This window comes from Pelophylax lessonae (assembly GCF_965119305.1).
Source record: "Pelophylax lessonae genome assembly, chromosome: 3".
NCBI lineage: Eukaryota > Metazoa > Chordata > Amphibia > Anura > Ranidae > Pelophylax > Pelophylax lessonae.
In genome coordinates, this window is record NC_138770.1 from 414,312,699 (window position 1) to 414,334,216 (window position 21,518).

The following is a 21,518-nucleotide window of genomic DNA, read 5'->3' on the forward strand; positions in this document are numbered from 1 at the left end:
TGTGTCGCGGCCGACCAAGCGCAATGCAATGGTCTGCGCGCGCTCGTAGGCCGGCTGGGGTGACCACTAGTGTCGCCCAGTCCGGCGTATTTGCTTGAAGATCTCACAGGAAAAAAACACTGGAGAAAAACTGCCTAAAAAAATCTTTTTTTTTTTTTTTTTAAAGAAAAAATCTTGCCAGGACCCAAAAGATCCCAGCAAGGAACTTAGTTCCTTACTCCTGACTAGACAGAAAAAAACTGATTCCCTGTAGCAGAGAGAGGGAGGATATACCCTCAGGGACTGCCCCTAAGGTGGAGCCAGAACGTTTTGTCTTTCTGCCTAGTCCTACTCCTGCGGAAACAACATAACCCAGCTCTTGAGAATCAAGAAGACTACGTCTGTCAATGAGCGATAGAGAAAACTTCTTTAGCTCTGTGTATACAAAGGAGCATGGGGAGCTCATGGCCATAATGGGGATGGTATTGACACAGCCTCAAATGATCCACAATGGCTCAAAATTTATATGGTGCAGAAATATTTAGACATCATAAAGCTGAATAAAGCCCTGGGTCCAGATGACATCCACCCACGAATCCTTATATAATTCAGCTTTGTCATTTTGAAGCTATTTTTTAAAATTTTTAGGGATTTTTTAATGACTGGAATAGTACCACTGGATTGGCATAAAGCCAATGTGGTGCCCATATATAAAAAGGGATAAAAAAAGTATTTACCAAGTAACTATAGACCTGTTAGTTTAACTTCTATAGTTGGGAAGATACTGGAAAGTTTAATAAAAGACCACATATATGACTTCTTGCTGGAATAAAATATTTTAAGCAACAGACAGGTGGCTATGGATGTAGTATACCTAGATTTTGCAAAAGCGTCTGACACAGTTCCTCATACACGGCTTATGTGTAAGGTAAAGTCTACAGGCCTGAAATAATCAATTTGTAAATGGATAGCAAAAAAAAAACTGGATTTTTGTCTTACCGTAAAATCCTTTTCTCTCATGTTCATTGACAGACACAGCTCCATATCTTCTTTGAACCGTGGGTTAGGCTGCTCTTCCTAGGAGTAGGACATGCTCCTGGGAAGTGCAGCGTAACCCATTAGACTAATGAAGAAATGCCGCTTTGTCCGTCAATGAACGAAAGACAAATGCTGTTTTTTTTTTTTATTTATTTATTTATTTTTTATCATTATTATTCCTTGGACGTGATTGGGTATTCTTTTCAAAGTGAAGCGTTCCTCATTTACTAAGTTCTGAAGCACCTGCACTTGCAGAGTGTACAGTCTATTTCTCTTTAGTTTGCCCAAAGTTTCTAACTTCAGTTAAGCTTTTCCAAAAAAAAAAAAAACCTGGAAGCTGATTTCTATGCAAAGCTGCACCAGATTGTGCTCTTCAGTTTTATTAAATCAACCCCAGTGTATATCACACACTGCTAACTTCTGATTGACAGCCAGCAAATTATTCAGAAAGCAGATGTGTTTTTGGTGTGTGTGTGTGTGTGTGTGTGTGTGTGTGCCCAGCGCTGTCTAACCATAAAGTGCTTAATATATATTTCTATTCATTGTTTGTGCAAAAACATAGTATTAAACCACAATGCATATAAAAAAAAAATAAAATGAATATAAAAAGCAATCAGTGCAAAAAATGACCATGAACAATAAGTCCTTTAAAGTGCTTGTTATCTTATTCTTCCCCTCCTTATGTGCCCTTACTCGCTGACTAGTGATGGGTTAAGTGCCTGTGTTTCAAAAGTAATCCCTCAATGGTGAAAATGTTTTTTTCTTTCTTTTGTAACTTCGGCAAGGTAGGTCAAATAATCTCATATAAGTACATATAGGGAAATAGAACCAGGAGAAATCCAAAGTGTAATTTTGTTTTTTTCATTAAAAAAAAAAAACATATAAAAGCTAATTGTGCACTTACAAAACTCTCCTTTTGCATGTGAGCATGTAATGACACCGTTCTGAACTCAAAAGTCGCAGTTTGCATTCTAAAGAGCGGACGTGACGTAACCGTAAGTGTCCACCTGCATATTGCATTTTGCTCCACCCAGGAAGCGTCCTTAACCACTTAAGCCCCGGAAGATTTTACCCCCATTCCGACCAGGGGGTATTTTGCGATTTGGCACTGCGTGACTTTAACGGACAATTGCGCGGTCGTGCGACGCTGTACCTAAACGAATTTGGCGTCCTTTTTTTCCCACAAACAGAGCTTTCTTTTGGTGGTATTTGATCACCTGTGCGATTTTTTGATCACGCGCTATAAACAAAAAAAGAGCGTCAATTTTGCAAAAATAGCAATATTTTTCAAATTTTTTTATATGAAATTCCCCAAAAAAAAATTTAAAAATCAAAATTTTTTTACTTTTTCGGCCAATTTGTTTTATGCTACCTATGTTTGGTAAAAAAAATCGCAAAAAGCGTATTTTGATTGGTTTGCGCAAAAGTTATCGCGTTTACTAACAAAGGGAAAGATTTCTGTCATTTTTGTTGTTTTTTTTTTTTAACGTGTAATGGCGGCGATCTGCGATTTTTTTTGCGGTACTGCGACATTGGGGCGGACAGATCGGACCCTTGACTGACATTTTTGACACTTTTGGGGTTACCAGTGACATTTCTACAGTAATCCGTGCTATATATATGCACTGTTACTGTAAAAATACACTGGTAGTGCAGGGGTTAACTTTATTTGGGAGGGAGGGGCTGTGTGTGTCCCTAGGGGCGTGCTTTCTACTGTGATTGGCTGGGGCTTGAGCTGTATGGACACTGATCAACGGATCTACATACTAGATCCGAGTGATCAGTATCCTAACAGCAAGGAGAATGACAGGTGGCTTGTTTACACAAGCTGCCTGACATTCTCCCTCTCCCCCGCCGATCGCCGAGTGACCGGCGGACATCGGGTCCGCCGGTCACACGCGCGGGGGGGTCCGTGACCACGCGGGAGCGCGCCTCCGGGGGCGCGCGCTCGCTCCCTAGACCCTCACAAGCTAGTGACGTAGCCCTACGTCACTTTGCCTGTGAGGGGCTGACTGCCGACGTAGATCGGCGTTAGGCAGTCTGCAAGTGGTTAAAAGCTGGGGGATTCCGGTATCTGATTCTATATTTATGTGATTAGCACCTCCTACTACACCCATTATTAATCCTCCTTTACCTGTTACACCCATACTTACTCCTTCCTGTTTGCTCGATTATTTCCCTCCCATCTGCAGTCACTTATTCCCCGCACTACGTGACTACATATGAATTTTCTTTTGAGTCACTATTTGTTTTACCTCATATGTAAACTTTGCTGTTTCCCCTGCCAGTGGTAAATGATTTGTCTAATTTCTGTAAACTGCTACATTTGAAAGAAAGCTTGTTTTTTTTTTAAAAACAAACTTCCTGGCCGGATCACCAGGTGAAAATAGAAGAAAGAAAGCCTCTGATCTGCCAGTGTAAATACAGGCTTGCTGTAGGTGGGATCGCTTAGGCAGAGGAGGAGGTGTTGGTCGTCATTTACCACTGGCAGGGTAAACAGCAAAGTTCCAAGTGACAAATGAAAACTATAATTACGGACGGCCTGAGGCTAGTTGACCGGGAGTGTCCAGTGACTGATTGAATACCGTTGCTGTTTGTCTCCTATGGTTGACCACTAATGGAGAATATACCAAGGCATATGTGACCTTCCATAATAGAGGGTCCAAACTCTGTGGTAAGAGTACATCCTTACCTAAGGTGGTGGTGTTCACGTGGTGAAGAGATTCCACGTTTAAAACAGCGAACGCAAGATTCTTCTCTCTGTTTTTTTATCAAATGGTTGTCACATTAGTGGACTTTACATATTTTCCTGTTCACAATTTTTCTTATGTTTCAACATTGGAACTTTTTATGATTCACTTTTATTGCTTTATAAAGCGCAACACACATTGTATTATCGGAGTCATTATCTGCACGGTGCAAATAATTTTGGATGGGGACACTGAACATCTCAAAACTGCTCATTAGTTAGATCCTTAAACACCAGCCAAAGTAAGTACAAGGACAGGCAGAGCAACCCCTTGTTACAAAAGGGGTGCTACTTGAGAGTGGACACTTCTTTACCCTACTAAACATATAGTTTGGAAAAAAGATATGTACCTGTAGTTTGCAGAAAATATCAGATTTCTATTAGAATAAAAAATTGATTTGCTTGGTTTTTGCATTTTAACACACATTTACTTTGTAAAACAAATGACCTCGGGCATTAATACTGGCTGAAATAAAAGACTGGGGGCTGCCCATCAAAATCAGTCAGATGTTTGTTACCATTTTAACCTCCACTATAAAAACGATACACAGAATTGAACTGCAAACAACACTGTTACTTTTTTATTTCCTCAAGCTTTTATTTATTAAGACCTTCTTGGCAGAAAGGGGTGAAAGTGTCCAGTAGGCAAGTGGTTAAAGCCCAATTCCATTCATATGTTACTTATTTAGCTTTCACATTTAGCTTTGAAACATATCAAAGAAAAGCAATACCTGGAGCAAAGTTCTGGGAGGTAGTACACGCTCATGTGGACCTCCAATAACATTCATTCGAACCAGAATATGGTTTCTCTCCACAGATAAGCCATCGATAATTACATTTCTGCAAATACATCAAATTGTTAATTTATAAACATCAATAGATGTGACTAGCTTCAGAAGAAAAGTCGCATTACAATATTAAAAAATAAAACAGTCACAATTTCCAATGCTGGTGATATAATGTGAGAAGGAGTTTTGGCTGGAAGGTGTTTAAAACGATACTGCTTGCAGCCTTTTTAACCACATGGGTGGCAAGTGTGCCTCTTTCCTTGTAAAAGCTCAATTCATACACATGACTAAAACGACCTTGAGTTAAGGTCATAAAAGAGATGCAAAAGGATCAGGCATGACAGCCTTACTTGACATGAAAACAAGCACTGAGGTAGCACAGCCAATTACACACAAGATATACAGTGCTTTGCGAAAGTATTCTGCCCCTTGAACTTTTCGATCTTTTGCCACATTTCAGGCTTCAAACATAAAGATATAAAACTGTAATTTTTTGTGAAGAATCAACAAGTGGGACACAATCATGAAGTGGAACGAAATTTATTAGATATTTCAAACTTTTTCAACAAATAAAAAACTACAAAATTGGGCGTGCAAAATTATTCAGCCCCCTTAAGTTAATACTTTGTAGCGCCACCTTTTGCTGCGATTACAGCTGTAAGTCACTTGGGGTATGTCTCTATCAGTTTTGCACATAGAGAGACTGAAATTTCTGCCCATTCCTCCTTGCAAAACAGCTCAAGCTCAGTGAGGTTGGATGGAGAGCGTTTGTGAACAGCAGTTTTCAGTTCTTTCCACAGAGTCTCGATTGGATTCAGGTCTGGACTTTGACTTGGCCATTCTAACACCTGGATATGTTTATCTGTAAACCATTCCATTGTAGATTTTGCTTTATGTTTTGGATCATTGTCTCGTTGGAAGACAAATCTCCGTCCCAGTCTCAGGTCTTTTGCAGACTCCATCAGGTTTTCTTCCAGAATGGTCCTGTATTTGGCTCCATCCATCTTCGCATCAATTTTAACCATCACCCCTGTCCCTGCTGAAGAAAAGCAGGCCCAAACCATGATGCTGCCACCACCATGTTTGACAGTGGAGATGGTGTGTTCAGGGTGATGAGCTGTGTTGCTTTACGCCAAACATAACGTTTTGCATTGTTGCCAAAAAGTTTGATTTTGGTTTCATCTGACCAGAGCACCTTCTTCCACATGTTAGGTGTGTCTCCCAGGTGGCTTGTGGCAAACTTTAAACGACACTTTTTATGGATATCTTTAAGAAATGTCTTTCTTCTTGCCACTCTTCCATAAAGGCCAGATTTGTGCAGTATACGACTGATTGTTGTCCTATGGACAGAGTCTCCCACCTCAGCTGTAGATCTCTGCAGTTCATCCAGAGTGATCATGGGCCTCTTGGCTGCATCTCTGATCAGTCTTCTCCTTGTATGAGCTGAAAGTTTAGAGGGACGGCCAGGTCTTCGTAGATTTGCAGTGGTCTGCTACTTCCATTTCAATATTATCGCTTGCACAGTGCTCCTTGGGATGTTTAAAGCTTGGGAAATCTTTTTGTATCCAAACCCGGCTTTAAACTTCTCCCCAACAGTATCTCAGACCTGCCTGGTGTGTTCCTTGTTCTTCATGATGCTCTATGCACTTCAAACGGACCTCTGAGACTATCACAGTGCAGGTGCATTTATACGGAGACTTGATTACACACAGGTGGATTCTATTTATCATCATTAGTCATTTAGGTCAACATTGGATCATTCAGAGATCCTCACTGAACTTCTGGAGAGAGTTTGCTGCACTGAAAGTAAAGGGGCTGAATAATTTTGCACGCCCAATTTTTCAGTTTTTTATTTGTTAACAAAGTTTGAAATATCCAATAAATTTAGTTCCACTTCATGATTGTGTCCCACTTGTTGTTGATTCTTCACAAAAAATTACAGTTTTATATATTTATGTTTGAAGCCTGAAATGTGGCAAAAGGTCGCAAAGTTCAAGGGGGCTGAATACTTTCGCAAGGCACTGTAAAAAGGTAACAGTGCTTACTTCACTGAAACCATAGATTGGTACATTCAAGCCACAATATGTGATATAAGATATGGTCCATATAAAGCATCAGTATGATAGACAGTAGTACATGTACTAAATAAAGAACAAAATACGAAATACTAAATATCAAGGTGACCATGGAAAATGGTGAATGATCGGTTGTGCATGCACAATCCAGTTTTTAGTTTTCCATATAAGGAGCAGTGTTATCACACAACTACTCCAGTTTAAAGTGACTGTAAACTTTTTTTTTAACAAACACGTGATACTAATCTGCTCTATGCAGTGGATTTACACAGAGCAGCCCCGATCCTCCTTTTCTGGGGTCCCCTGCTGGCGCTCCTGGCTCCTCCTCTTCAGGGAGTGCCCCCATTGGAAGCTGCTTTCTAGGAAGGCACTCATGCAGGCTCCATCCCAAGCCATGCTGCCTGCATCTATAGACACAGACAGTGCAGCTCACCCTGCCCCCTGCTCCCTCGTTACAGAATTAGCAGAAGGAGCTGCTGCATTCTGGCACATAACTGAATTGAGATTGGGCTCAAGGGGGGGCTGTGGGGAGTCCCGCAGCACAGAAGGGTTTTTAGCTTAACACAGAAAATGCATGAAAGTGATTGTAAACCTTTATTTTTTTTAATAACATGTTATACTTACATGGTCTGTGCAATGGTTTGCACAGAGCAGCCCCAATCCTCTTCTTCATGGGACCCGTGGCGGCGCCCATGGCTCCTTCCCTCTGCTGAGTGCCTACCATAGCAAGCCAATTGCTATGGGGCCACTCATGTGGGCTTGCAGCTAAGCCAGCTATGTGTGTCCACAGTTCCAGCAGAAATCAATAGTGATCAAAGTTTTCTCCTTCCTTTAAGGAGCTGTACGTGAAGAATATGTATAGTTAGGGGGAGGGGGCAATATAAACTTCACCTTTGCTCTCGGTGGATTTACTGGTACCACATCCTCTAAAATTACTATGGCACGAAGACAATCCCTTAACAAAACTAAATAGTTAGACTTTAATGGTGCCACATCATAGATATCTTAAAAAAATATATAATATCTTTATTATTATAAAATTTAAATCCCAAAAGGGATACATTGCACATTTAACAAACAAGTTAGTCTGCACAGTCTGTAACTACAATTTTTCAAATTTTAAGTTATGTGACCCCAAACTCTAGCATCCACATTCATCAAGATGGTTTCTTTGATGCATTTCGCAGGACAAAGCCTGCTTCTTCAGGATGAACAAAGCTTTTTAAATGTCTAAAAATATAAAGACAAACATCAACCAACTTGTGAATTCAATTTAACAAACGTACAAGTGTATGTATATTATTTTGCCCATTTAATACATATTGCTACCTACTGTACCTGTTGACAGCAATAAAAGCCAATGTGGAACAGCAAAACCTATAGATGAATGGACGCAAACACTCCTGGCCTCCAAACAGGACATAAAATGTGTTCTTCAAGAAGAAGCAGGCATTGCCCTGTGAAACAGGTCAAAGAAACCATTGTGATGACTCCCTGTAAATTCTAGAATTTGGAGTCATGGTACTTTGTATTTATCATTGTGTTTACACACTGTGCAGACTAACTTATTGTTAAAGTCCTATTTCGTTTTTTTTTTAAAGTGGAGTTCCACCCTATTTTTATACTTACCTCCATCTTCTCGCTCCGGGTCACCTGAAAAAGAAATGGATAATCGCATATTTTTTTTTTTTTTACTTACCTCGTAGCGAAGAAAATATACTTACCTTACTTCCTTCTTCCTCCTTCTTCGGCCGCGGCCCGTCGTCACTTCCTGGCTCTGCAATGATTCCTGGGAGCTGGACGTCATAGCTCCCAGGAATCATTGCGCCTGCACCGGCCCCGACGTCAGTTCCGGGTCGCGCGCGTCATCCCCTTCTAAACAGCTTCTGGGCATGCCCAGAAGCTGTGGAGGGGTGACGCGCGCGACCCGGAAGTGACGTCGGGGCCGGCGCAGAGCATCGTGGGACCACAGAAGGCGGAAGAAGACGCCGAAGAGGACGCGCTGGCTTCAAGCTGCCCACATCTGAGATGGCAGCGCTGGACAAGACGTTTGCAAGGTAAGTATTTCGTCTTGCAGGTAAGTGCAACCCGGGACAGATCAGAGGCTAGCCATTGTGGAATGCACTAGCCCTGACTGTCCCGGGGGTATTAAAAAAAAAAAAAACAAATCCTGGGTGGAACTCCGCTTTAAGGGATTTTTTTGTGCTTTAAGGAACCATTGAAAACATCAGCTGCAACCATGTAGACATGCAGGAGTAATATAAAATAACAAAGCTGATAATATATTTCAATTGTATGTATATGGTACTATATCTATATTATGTATAAGTAAATAACTCAGGAAGTGAGCAGATAAAGAGTTGTTTAAAGTGGAATTTCAGCTAAACTTAATATGGTTTTGGGTAATGGGACTGTGCCCACGCCAGAACACAACAGTCAGCGCTTGCAGCCATTGGCTGCGAGTGCTGATCGGATACTGATTGGCTGCCAATCAGCAGCTGGTTTTTCAGCATGCCTGCTCAACAGAAAACAGACATTAGGTTTCTGTTGAACCAGCCGACATTCAGCCAATGTGTATCAGCCTTAAGTCCTGTCCTGGGAACCATTTTTGAAATAACTTAAAGAAAAATATAAAATGTTACAGTTGTCACTGAAAAAGGAGTAGTAGAGATTTCTCCTAATGCAAACACCAGCTTTGGTGACAAATATCAAAAATGCGAGATTTCTTCAAACTTCCTGTTGGGTGCCTGAGACAGGAAGTGAAGGAAAACCACCCTACCTGGATTGCAGTCCACAATAAAACCTGACAGAAGTTCTAAACCTCCACTTAGCAGAAATACAAGAAAAAAAACAAGTAGCTTGGTTACATATTTGTTTCACAAGCCATTGGTTTAAAGTGGTTGCAAACCCTCACTCATACCCAGTGATGTGACTGGCCTCAGGTGATACAAAGAGATGAAACAAATTCTCCTACATAAGTTGTACCTGTTTTTGTGCAGTCTTCTCTTCTCTACATATGTTTAAATTCCAGAATATATAAAGCTTGTCTGTGCTGCCAGGAACAAGGGGAAGGAGAGCTGAAGTTACACTCTGCAGAGCTCAGTGAGGAGAGCTGTCACAGCTGATTGGAGGGAAGGGACACGTTCTCTTCACAAAGCAGACAGGAACAGAGCTGAGGCTGTTAATCAGCTGGGGCTTCCTTCCCTATAACCTTTTTTTCTCTCAGTGTCAGGAAAACTCGTCAGAAGAGACTCGTGCTGATAGCAGAGGAACACAGCAGCAGATAGAAATGATACTTAGTGCTCTTAACTGAGACAAGTACACACTATAGAGGGATATACTTTGTTCAGATTTCATGTTTGAGGTTTACAACCACTTTAAGACTGCTGTACGACATTATAATGCAAACAAAGCATTATGCTCACCTCGCTATCTCTAGTAAATTTCTGTAAAATGCAAACAATAATAATATGTAATTCACTGGAAAGGTTTGTTTTTAAATCAAAACACTTTTTTGTAGTAAGAAAAGGAACAAAAATATAAATCAAGCACCAACATCTTCACATCGTTTACTAGATAATGCCCTGGTAACCAGCTGCAGATTGGTATTACCTGTGACTTACGGTACATGCTAAGAGTATTTGAGAACAAAATGAGTTATATCTCAGCTCATCTAGCACACCAAGGAGCTGAAAAAAATGAAACTAAGTAAACCAGGATTTGCGGATTAAGCTCTAGTCAGCTTTTTCATTTTTACACCTAGAGCAAATAATAAATAAGGTATAAATTGGAGAGAAAAAAAAGAACAAGTTTAAACCTGCCCGATAACAAATTGACGGACGCTTGCTGATAAACTGTTGGAAAACATATTTCTAGAAATATATTTTCTACAATGGATTTTCGATTACTTACTGTAGTCTATTTTTTTTTCTGCTGAGACTTCAGTTTAACATTATCGCTTAAACGAAGGAGTAGATACAACATAGGTTCGATAAAATGACTTAGGTGATTTGTGCATTACATTTACAGATTACAATTATTAACAGCAAGCCCACGGCCACCTCCATAGCAGGTTCAGGAAATATTACAAAAATATTAACTGGTCAACTGAATTAGACGCCGATCAATGGAAGATAGTGGAACAAGTGTAAATGCCTAATGCAGTTTCTCCACGTAGTACCGACTGCTTTTATAGAAACCTTTGCTTTGATGATTCCTGGAGGTATCCAGAAATATCTATTGGTCCGACACACTGCTGATGTACAGGCTGCCAGGTAAGAAAGCACACAGAACAGATCCAGACAGGCACTGGGCTTTTTCTTAGTTAAACCTATTATTGTACTATTTATCTTGGGCAATGAAGTCCAGCGTGTAATCATCATCAAAGGCCTTGTTCTCTCGGGTGTACATCTGTGCAAGGGGTTGTATTTGCCTGCATGGGATGCAAAGGTGTTCTGTGCATCTGCATGCGACAGTCCCGTTCATGTCCATTGGGAATCAGTGGCTGCATGGACACAGCTGCTGTTCCCAATTTGACATCTGTACAGGTGCATATGGGTGCATGTGCCCAAAGTCACACTGTCTGCCTTCAGGGACATGCACCTACATGGATGTCAAATTGGGACCAGTGGCTGTGTCCATGCAGCCACTGTATCCCAATAGACATGAATGGGACTGAATGCAGGCGGATGCACAGAATATCTTTGCATGGATGAATCCATGTTTAAGTACACCAACGTAAATGAGGCCCATCAACTCCTGCAAAGATGTCATCTAATGAATATAATCTTTATTGTTGACTGAGATACTACTGCTCATCAGTGACTTATGTACTACCTTACATATCAGTATAAAAATTCCACTGGTTCACTTTAATACATAGGTCCAAAGCAAAGATTATGAGATTCCCCAATACCTTTGTAAAAACACACTAACAAAATGTACCCTGTGAACATCATAAATTTTAAGATAAGATGCATATATTTTCTCAGAGTGTCCTGGTCCGGTCATGACATCAACTTCCAGTGGCTGGCCTCAGGGGAGAAGAGTGACAGACAACCAAAAATGGATGCCTCATAGAAAGCCTATGGGTGACGTTACCACCCAGGCAATCCATCTTTTGTTGCTGCTCTCCCCTTATCTCTGCAGTTGGCTGATGAGGAGTTAAAATGACAAGATTGGAGGTCCCCTAGGATAGGTAAGTATAAGTATCTTCCTTCTATAGAGTCTTTAGTATAGATGCTAGATAAGGGGTGGGGGGTAGGTTTAAGCTTAGTTAGACTGCTCCTGGGATTCCACTTTAAAGCTATTAGGGAGTACTAAAATGTTTTAAGATGATTAATAAAATTGGATGTAAAATCTTTATTTTTTTTGTTTTAATTTGAATGAACATATTTAGGATCACATTGATGTTGATTTGAAAAATAATACCTACATCTTTAAAGTATTCTAAGCCAAACCTTTTTTACATTTTTGATAGACTAGGGAATTATTGAATTTTTTTTTTCTGTAAAATATTACCAGAGCTTTGTGAATGATGTGAGACTCTGCTGACTTCCATTAGCCAATCCTATGCAAACAAATTATTTTTTTAAAATATTCCTTGCACATGATTGGGTATTGTTGGCACAGTATGTCCTCACCACATTCACTAAGCTCTGGGAAAAATGTCCTTGCAAAATTACCGACCTATTTGCCTTAATTTAACCCCAGCAAGAAAAGAGAGATCTCCCAAAATAATGTAGGCAGTTCCCACTGGAACAAGTGTGTCATTTGAAAGATATCCCCCTATTCCACTTCCAGTGAAGGTTAACAATTCTAGATTTTCAGTCCTGGTTACAACGGTTACTAGGAAAAATTAAGAGGGTAAACTTCCCCAGCGGAGGCACAGTAAAACCTGATAGAAGTTATAAATATTTCCTATTCTTTTCACAATGCAAACATATACTTTTATTTATTAACCACTGGCTGACTGCAATATATATATATATATATATATATATATATATATATATATATATATATATATATATATATATATATATATATATATATACACACACACACACACTCAGGTAATATTTTTTCCAGTTGGTGGCTGGCTTTCTCATGAAAGCGGTCCGAGCGGCTCATTTGCTTTCGCTAGCTTTAGCTTTCAGAAGCGGCGGGAGGGGGCGTCCTTCCCCTCCCGTCACTAGACGGTGTTTCTCTGGCTTATTGTTTTTAAAGGCTTGGTCTTGGCAATATAGGAGCTCCTTTCTGGCACAACAATCCAAGCTCCATTACTGTTCTGGTGGATCTGGGGGATAATTATTGTTTGTTCCTGTTAATAATTCAGCGAGGCTTCGCTCTGCAGAACATTCATTTTTATTGCTTGGACCTTGAAGAAGGAGGCAGGCGCCAAAAGCTTGTCCTGAAAACTTGGATGTTAGAGCAAAAAGTATCATGGACAGAACCCAATTGTTTTTGCTACATGCATTTAGAAATACCCTCCAGTTCAAGGAAAAAAAAAACGGTGTACTACTTACCCTGAAGCCTGTGAGGGATCTGGAATATTTTCTTTCTGGGCATTTAAAAGCATTTCACACACTTTGTACTGTGACTTAAGAAGTAGTAAAGTGTCTAGATTACAGCATAACACATTCAGTAATCTGAAAAACAAAAAGAAATACTTTAACATATGAATTTTTCAAAACAATTATCATCCACATTCTCTGTATCAATAGGTTACGTCAAATATAGCAGCCCCAATTGAATATATTTATTTTGATAAAGCATTCTGTATCAATTAAATGACATTGTATTAAACAGTTTTAAGCTTATTTCATCCTTTAGCGGCATCTCAGTGCTGCTGATCTCCTTCAGCCTATTTTAATCAATTCCTGTCTACATGTTCAGTACTCGCATCAGATGCACATCATTGCTCTGCACCGGCTTTCTGATAGCAACAACGATGGACCATGCTTGAACAATGTCATCTTAAAGCAGATCTTCACTTAAAACTAGAAATTCGTTCATCCTCTTCCTCTAGCAATTTTTTTTTTTTATCGGGGAAGCCGGTACATTTTTGTGACAGCTAACCACACCCATAATATTCGCTTAGGCATAAATTATGTCCCCCTGCAACCTCCTGAGACATGTCACATGTCCTAGGAGGCTGCAGGGCCATTCCTACACCACTGCCATGCCTTATGTCTGCCCAGTGGGGAGACTTCTGAAAGTCATAGTCAGCTCCCATATCCAAGATTCTGGTGCCAGAGGCCAAAGCCCGGTAAGAGTCGGCTCTGAAGAAGCCAACACTGATAAGCATCAACTGAATTTCTTAAAAGTCAGCAGCTATAGTATTTGCAGCTGCAGACTTACATTTTTTAAAACCAAAGTAAAGTTACTCTTTGACGAGGGGTGTATATGACAGGTTGACAACACAGGAGACAGTTGTCATCCTATCTGTGGCAAGAACACCAGATGTTTTTTAATTGATAGCTGTATATTTAAAATGATTGAAAACAACTTTTGAAATTAAATTTACAAGTTAAAGTTTGAATAAGAGTTTTGTCACTGGGTTTAGATGTACTTTAACAGCTTCCTTGGTCTCTTCTCCATGGATATAGGTAATAATGCTGATTCACAGTCCAATGAGCAGGCTACAGGAAGAGAGGTGACACTACATGGGGTCACCTGTAGCAGCGGTTTGTAAATCAAAACAGAATTAAAAATTATTTAAATGGTTTAAGGTAAACACTTCCCATATACAGTAACTATTTCAAGCTTGAAATGTAACTAAACAACTGTTTGGAAAAAAAAAAAAAAAAACATATTAAGGCAACAATAGACTTTACATGCAATCCAATGTAAAAGCTTTGGATTTACTCCCAAATAATTCTGCAGTACTGTTCTGCACTCAAGCAACACAAAATGACTATGACAGTTGTTTTATTACAGCAAGCAGTCATAGAGGAAATGATCCAGAAACAAAATTGCCCATATTTCAGTTCTGACTCTTGACTCCATGCTATTTATCTTAGACTGGAGTTCACTAACAACTGTATTGGTTGTGCAGAATTATGAACATGTCGAGCAGAAGCCCTTTATAAGTGACCTTGAACATTATATCTAGCCAAGAGGTTTCAAGTCATACATAAACCATTGCATAGGAAGGAAATCTTCAGTGCTACATTGAAATTCTATAAGGTGCGTGGGCAAATGCAAGCCATTTTTATTAAAGGTATAATTAAAGGTCAAGCTTCCATTGAATGACAGTTTTCTATGAACTACAAATATATATATATGTATTCGTTATTCTTTTTTTTTTTCTTAATCCTAGAGTTTACCACCGCTTTAAACCAGTTTTGCTACATGTGAAACTGCGGTCCCAAAAACATTGTTAACATTGCTTCCTTTGTTCTTGGGATAGTCACTTAAAAAACCCAAACCCTTCTTTCCCCCTTTCTTTAACAACTGTCTTTGTCAGATCTGATGTAGACTTATGGAAAAAAATGTTCTGTTTAACTGAAAGTATGTTTATATTGGTTTTAACTTAACCACTTCTGGACAGGAAGATTTGCCCCTTAATGACCAGGCCATTTTTTGCGATTCGGCATTGCGTTATTTAAACGGACAATGGCGCAGGCGCGTGACGCTGTACCTAAATAAAATTGATGTCCTTTTTTTTCCACAAATAGAGCTTTCTTTTGGTGGTATTTGATCACCTCTGCAATTTTTTTTTTTTTGTGCTATAAACAAATATAGAGCGACGATTCTGAAAAAAAAGATTTTTTCACATACTGCTATATAACATTCCCCAAAAAATGTATTTAAAAAGCAAAATGTTTTAACATTTTAGGCCAATTTGTTGTCTGCTACATATTTTTGGTAAAAAAAAAAATTGCAATAAGTGTATTTTGACTGGTTTGCGTAAAAGTTATCGTGTCTACTAACTACGGGAAAGATTTATGTCATTTTTATTGTTTTTTTTTTTTTTTTTTTTACTAGTAATGGTGGTGATCTGCGATTTTTAGCGGGACTGCGACATTGCGGCGGACAGATCGGACCCCGAACTGACATTTCTGACACTTTTGGGGGGGGGGGGGGACCAGTGACATTATTACAGTAATGAGTGCTAAAAATATGCACTGTTACTGTAATAATGATACTGGCAGGGAAGGGGTTAACACAGTGGGTGATCAAGGGGTTAAATGTGTACCTAGGGGAGTGTTTCTAACTGTATGGGGGCTGGGCTTTTGAAATGATCACAGAGACCTGTGATTCTACATAGAAGGATCACAGGCGATCTGTGATCATTCCAGAGTGAAGAATGGTCAGCTGTGTTTACAACAGCCGACCGTTCTTCTCTCTTAGCGGGGAGCGATCGCGGGTGGCAGGCGGCAATCGGAGCCGCCTGCCCCGTGAATCGGAGTCTCCACTGCCGATTGGGGGCGGGTATGCGCGCCGCTGGAGTGGCGCACTCGCCCCCTAGCCGCAGGTCCACGACCGACATAGAGCTACGTCAGTTCACGCGGGAGGGGCTGCCTGCCGCAGTAAAACTGCAGCGGGCAGTCAGGAAGTAGTTCACATCTAATTACTCAACTCTCTTTTAGAAAATGATAGTTGGTAGCTATGCAAGTTGCATTTTCAGAAGATCAGCCTCCACATTTTATTCAGTCAAGTTTAAAAAAAAAAAACAGCTGAAACATTTAAAACGTTAATAAATAATCATTAAAAAGCAACAATACAAATTGTATTAGATTTAGTGTAAAAGAATTATAGACAGTATTCATTATTCATAATGTCTTATTATGCCTCTGCAAGCTCATAAAACAATGCAGCCAAAACAGACCTCAACTCCAAACCTTAAATTACTAAACCCAGGACACTACATTCAGTATATCTGATCAGAATATAGTGATTGAGACTTCTAACAGTGTCCAACCGAGCACTAGTTAAAGCTTGTAGGAGGAGTTTTAATTGTCCTCTGACAGTCCTATAAAGCTGCATGACCCCGGACCTTCTGTCTGGACAATGCTGATTGGCCCTGAAGACAGGATCAAACAGCCTTTTTACACAATGCACAGGATTAACCCTTTAGGTTCCACAGTAAGTATTACAAGCACGTTTTGTGCATATACAGGCTGATTTTACTGTTGTGTGGTGAGCTGGCAATTTTGTACCTTTTTAAATTAAAATTTAGCCCTTTTCCTCCCCATACCTCCATTCTTGCCTAGGCAAGAATGATGTGTACTACTGCCGCAGCCTTTAAGGATATCTACGTTGGACATCCCAGGAGGCATTTGTATCCAAAAAACAGCAGGAGGAGGCAGACCTGGCAGCAGCACCATCAGGGGCCAACTGCAAGAACCTGGAAAAAACCGCTGGCTCCCTGATGAGATCACAGGAGAAGATTGTGACACAGGGCATGCATCAGCGAGTGACGGGTTACAGCAGCACAGTACTGTATTCACTGGGTGGGAGAGTTTAATACTTGAGGACAACCCAGTATGATAGGTAAGAGGGGATTAAAAAGAGAAATGAGCAGGGGGAGTGAACTTCCTCTTTAAGCACTGCAGTGAAACTTGCTTTATTTGCATTCAAAATATTTGGATTTGGGAACTGAAAGCAAGCAATCCACCAGATCTGAAGGACGGCCTAAATTCAGTTGCATTTCGGAGTAAGTTTATTTATGTCTAATATTAAACATGCAGTAACATGACACATATTTTTTATGAGATTAAATGAAATTACATTCAAATCAAAGTTAAATGAAATTATTTTTTACACAATTAGAAATTTACAAATGTATATATTGATTGAATGTACAGTACATGTTGACTGCTTTTGAGATCAATGCGTATAAGGGAAAGTTATTCACTTCCATTATTCTTTAAAAATGGAGTGGGCTGTATACTCCTACACACAGAAGCTTAATGACAGTGTTTTTAGGCATTCAGGAATTTTTTTATTTTTACCTATTTAAATGCAGTCCAATATTGCTTTTAAGGGCCCTGTACACAATCCTGGAAAATAGCACTGCATATTGTTTGAAAAAAACAAACAAACTGTGTTGCAAGTCAGTATTTTAGTGCCTAAAATTTAGTATGCCACACCCCCTTGAAAAAAAAAATGAGCACATTTCAGCTCATTTATGCATGTACAATACAGCCCATCTTCAAATTTTTACACAGAAAATGTCTGTCAAGAATATCTGACGTTTATACATCAGTACTGTGTGCAAGAACCCTCATAGATAAATACAATCACAGGATACGTGGTGTAATCTGCCCCTTTTTAAAATATTTTTATATATTGAGATAATATTTTGTTTTGTATATGTTGGTAATTTTTTGTTGAGGGTACTTGGTTTCTCTAGTTTTGGGCATTGTATGTGGTCAGTATTATGAGATAGTGAAGTGTGATTCCATTTCTGGGGGTACATTGCTAACATCTGGTGGAATGTTATCACGTGTGGGATTTACTCACACTCACGCGGTTATGTCCTCATGCTGTCTTTGCATGTTTGCGTGAGGCCACTTTAAAGGAATTTTGGCATATTTTATATTTCACATTAAATGTCACTGCTTTCCACAATTTGTTTTTTTTTTTTTTTTTGCATTTGTACATGTCCTCCCTGACAATGAACAACCCCCATGTAATTTGCTTGACAATACCTAGCCTATTGCCTTTGAAACTCAAAGTCACACTCAGTACCTTTTTTACAATACTGATTAAATTTGAACATTTGTACAGGTCATACCATGCATCTTCCATAACCTTAATAAAGGCCTATTAAAAGTGAAAATAGTCAGAACTGATTTTTAAGATTTGCTTCCTATTGCCTTTAGTGGGTCTTGATTAATAATCAGAACTTGTGAGCTGTTCTGCAAACGTCCTTGAAACCAAACCCAGGCACATTTTTTACACATCCCGAACCATAGATACCTAGGCAGGCACCTAGTGCAGAGACCAGGGCCAAAAGACACATTAAATGACAGTCCTGCTTCCTCCTAGCAGAGTTGGGGAATGGCTTTGTTGGCAGAGCGGAGGATCAACTATTCAGAAAGCTCGAAAATGGAACCTTCTGGTTTTGCAGCAGCTGAAGAAACATGCTATGTGAAAAATACATCTTCATAAAAAGAAGATCTTTCTTCTCTCTGTTCTCCTAGGACACTAGTGAAAAAAGGCATGCTGGGAATGAGAGGGGTTATACTGGGCTGTCCCTACAGCTTTGTCCGCTTATTGCCCGGGTAAGCAACCAAACCCCCCCCCTTCCTCAGATTATGCTTTGCCTACATAAATTGTATTGATATGATAATGTATTATTCTATAGTAGATGATCTGTGTATAGTCCTTCCTGAAGAAGTGATTCTCACTAAGAAATGCGTAGAGGATCAAGCATACATCTAAGAGTAACTACATTTGATGCTTTTAGTTCTATCTGTGGACATTGCTCTACCATTAACACCAGCTTGGATTATTAGGCTCCACCTGAGTGTATCATTTTCAGGCATTTTCTAACATCTAACAAAAACGCTTGTAATCTGCCAAAAAAGAAGCTCATACTTTTTTGAGCTTCAGGCATTTTGCTTCAGGCAACAAAATACTCATATGTGAACAGAGGCCCATGAAATGAATGGGATTTTGCTTGTTGGGCGTTTTGAGACTTCAGAGATGAGCATTTTACAAGTTGAAAAACGCTCAGAGGTGAACAGGGCCTTAGGGATTTTGCAAATGTCACTTTCATTGATGTATTTGACATTTATAGACATATGTCTCTATTTTTAATTATGGATAAATAAAACTTTATATTTTTTAAAATGTTATTGTAACCTTGGGTACTGAGATAGTCTAGTCATTCCTTTTTGAGGGCACACGAGGAGTGCCCCTAAATCTTCTCTTTGTTTTGCCTGTGTCTAATCTACTGAAGGTAGTAGAATGTCCAAATGTACCTGAATTTTTTAATTTTGTGTCTCATAATGTACAATTAAGAAATAATCATTTAGGGACTTGATATAGGTAATATTGCTATTTTTAGTTTCTACTGTGTGAAAATAGGCTACACTACCATTTACTAGGAGAAGACTAACTAGCTCCAACCATTCTTTTTAGAAGAATAGTGTACAATGTACATTTTGGAGACAAATACCCTTCATATTCCTCCTTCACAACTGTACCCCTTTTAGGTCTGATGTTGAAATCTATGTAAAAAGATGCACTATTTAAAACATTTCTAAACCCAAGAACATAAATTGATTATTGCAGCCTATCCGTAAGTTTTGACTGTATTAGTTTTCTTTTTTCACACTTTTCTTGCCTTTATGTTAATCTTAAAATCTGGCTATTAACACACTTCCTGATGTAGGGTGAAAACTGTATTGAGAAGTATTGTCATTCCAGGACAGGTAGTGTGTTTTGCCCCGTACACACGTGCAGATTATCTGAAGACTTTTGTCTTCAGATTTACCTTTTCTATGTAGTGCAAGGGCCTGCCGGATTGCATACAAATTGAAAGTGTTTAGGTTTGACCTCATATTATATGGTTTTGGTAAGTCTGCAGACAAAAGTCTTCAGATAATCTGCACGTGTGTATGGGGCATTAGGAATCCATAACACCTCCCTCTATTCTCAGTAATAGGGAGAAATGTTTCATAGTCCATGGAGATAGCAGGAAACAATGCTAATGGATAACAGACCAGAAACAGATAGCACAAGAAGTCATAAGCTCACAAGATTTCTGGCTGCATAATTAGCTTTCCTTTTTTTTTTTTTTTTTTTTTTTTAGTGTGTTTGGCCAACAAATATAAAAAAAAAATCAGTTTAATGGTATATTTAACATACCAAACAGGAGCAAAGAAGAGAAGTTCTTTATTAGGGTTGACACACACTTTAACTTTTAAAATGTTAATGATACTCCAGACTTTATGTTCAGTCCCTAAGCTTTCAATTTTTATGATGCACAGGTCAGTAAAAACAAACAGTCTAGCATATGCCGTGGTGAATCCAGTAATATGGCTAACTCTAAAAAAGCATTTTAAATTAAGGAAATACATCTTTTTTCTACTACATAAAAATAAATAAAGACATCTGACCTACATTGAACAGCTTAATGCAGCACCCTTTTAAGGTATTGGTTTCACACAAAGCATATTCTGTTCTTTACCTTAATATTTAAATAAAATGAAGCTTCAATAGGCTTAGTATAGTTTTGTCACCAGATGTCAGCTTGTATACATTATATGTCAGATTACTTCCAGTCTGGCACTAGAAGGCATCAATGGTGTACAGCAGTCTTCCTTAACCAGGGTTTTCTGGAACCCTATAGTTCTTCCAGAGGTTGATAGGGGTTTCTTGTGCAGTGAGCAGTGGTGGAGTGATTTTCTGCCTGATAGTGCTTGCATAGTTTTGGCACTAACACAGTTGGGGAGATTTACTAAAACTGGAGAGTGAAAAATCTGGTGCAGGTCTGCATATAAACCAATTAGCTTCCAGGTTTTAGCCCAGGTTCTCACTGAGGCCGTTTTGAAATCGTGCGAGCTCAGCTGAACTGGCACGATTTCAAGCCGGCATTTCCACCTGACTTCAAGGGGCGATTTCACAGACATTTATGGAAACCACCCCCCCGAAATCACCAAAAGTAGTACAGAAACTACTGGAATCGATGCGGCGTCACAAAGTCGGTTGGATGGTGCAATTTCCAGCAATTGGCTCAGATTTAACATGTCAAATTGCATGTCCAACTGGACCAATGTTAACGTGGGCTTATTGCCAAAGCCTAATACAAGCTGAAGTTTGAAGCCTATTGGTCACTATGCATAGCTGCACCAGATTCTGTGCACCAGTTTTAATAAACCTCCCCCAATAGTTGCTATTACATTCATATGTAGATCAAATGTCTTACAT

At 39.4% G+C, this 21,518-nt stretch overlaps 1 protein-coding gene across 2 annotated transcripts in view; it reads right to left on the minus strand.

Moving 5' to 3' along the window:
- The window catches only part of TBC1D32 (TBC1 domain family member 32), a 532,407-nt gene that overhangs the window by 186,923 nt on the left and 323,966 nt on the right, over positions 1-21,518 (minus strand). For both annotated transcript variants that reach the window (XM_082249090.1, XM_082249089.1), the window contains exons 24-25: positions 13,157-13,279; positions 4,498-4,606 (exon numbers count right to left, since the gene is read on the minus strand). In XM_082249090.1, coding sequence (XP_082105216.1) covers positions 4,498-4,606; positions 13,157-13,279 — 232 coding nt within the window. The remainder of the gene's footprint in view (positions 1-4,497; positions 4,607-13,156; positions 13,280-21,518) is intronic.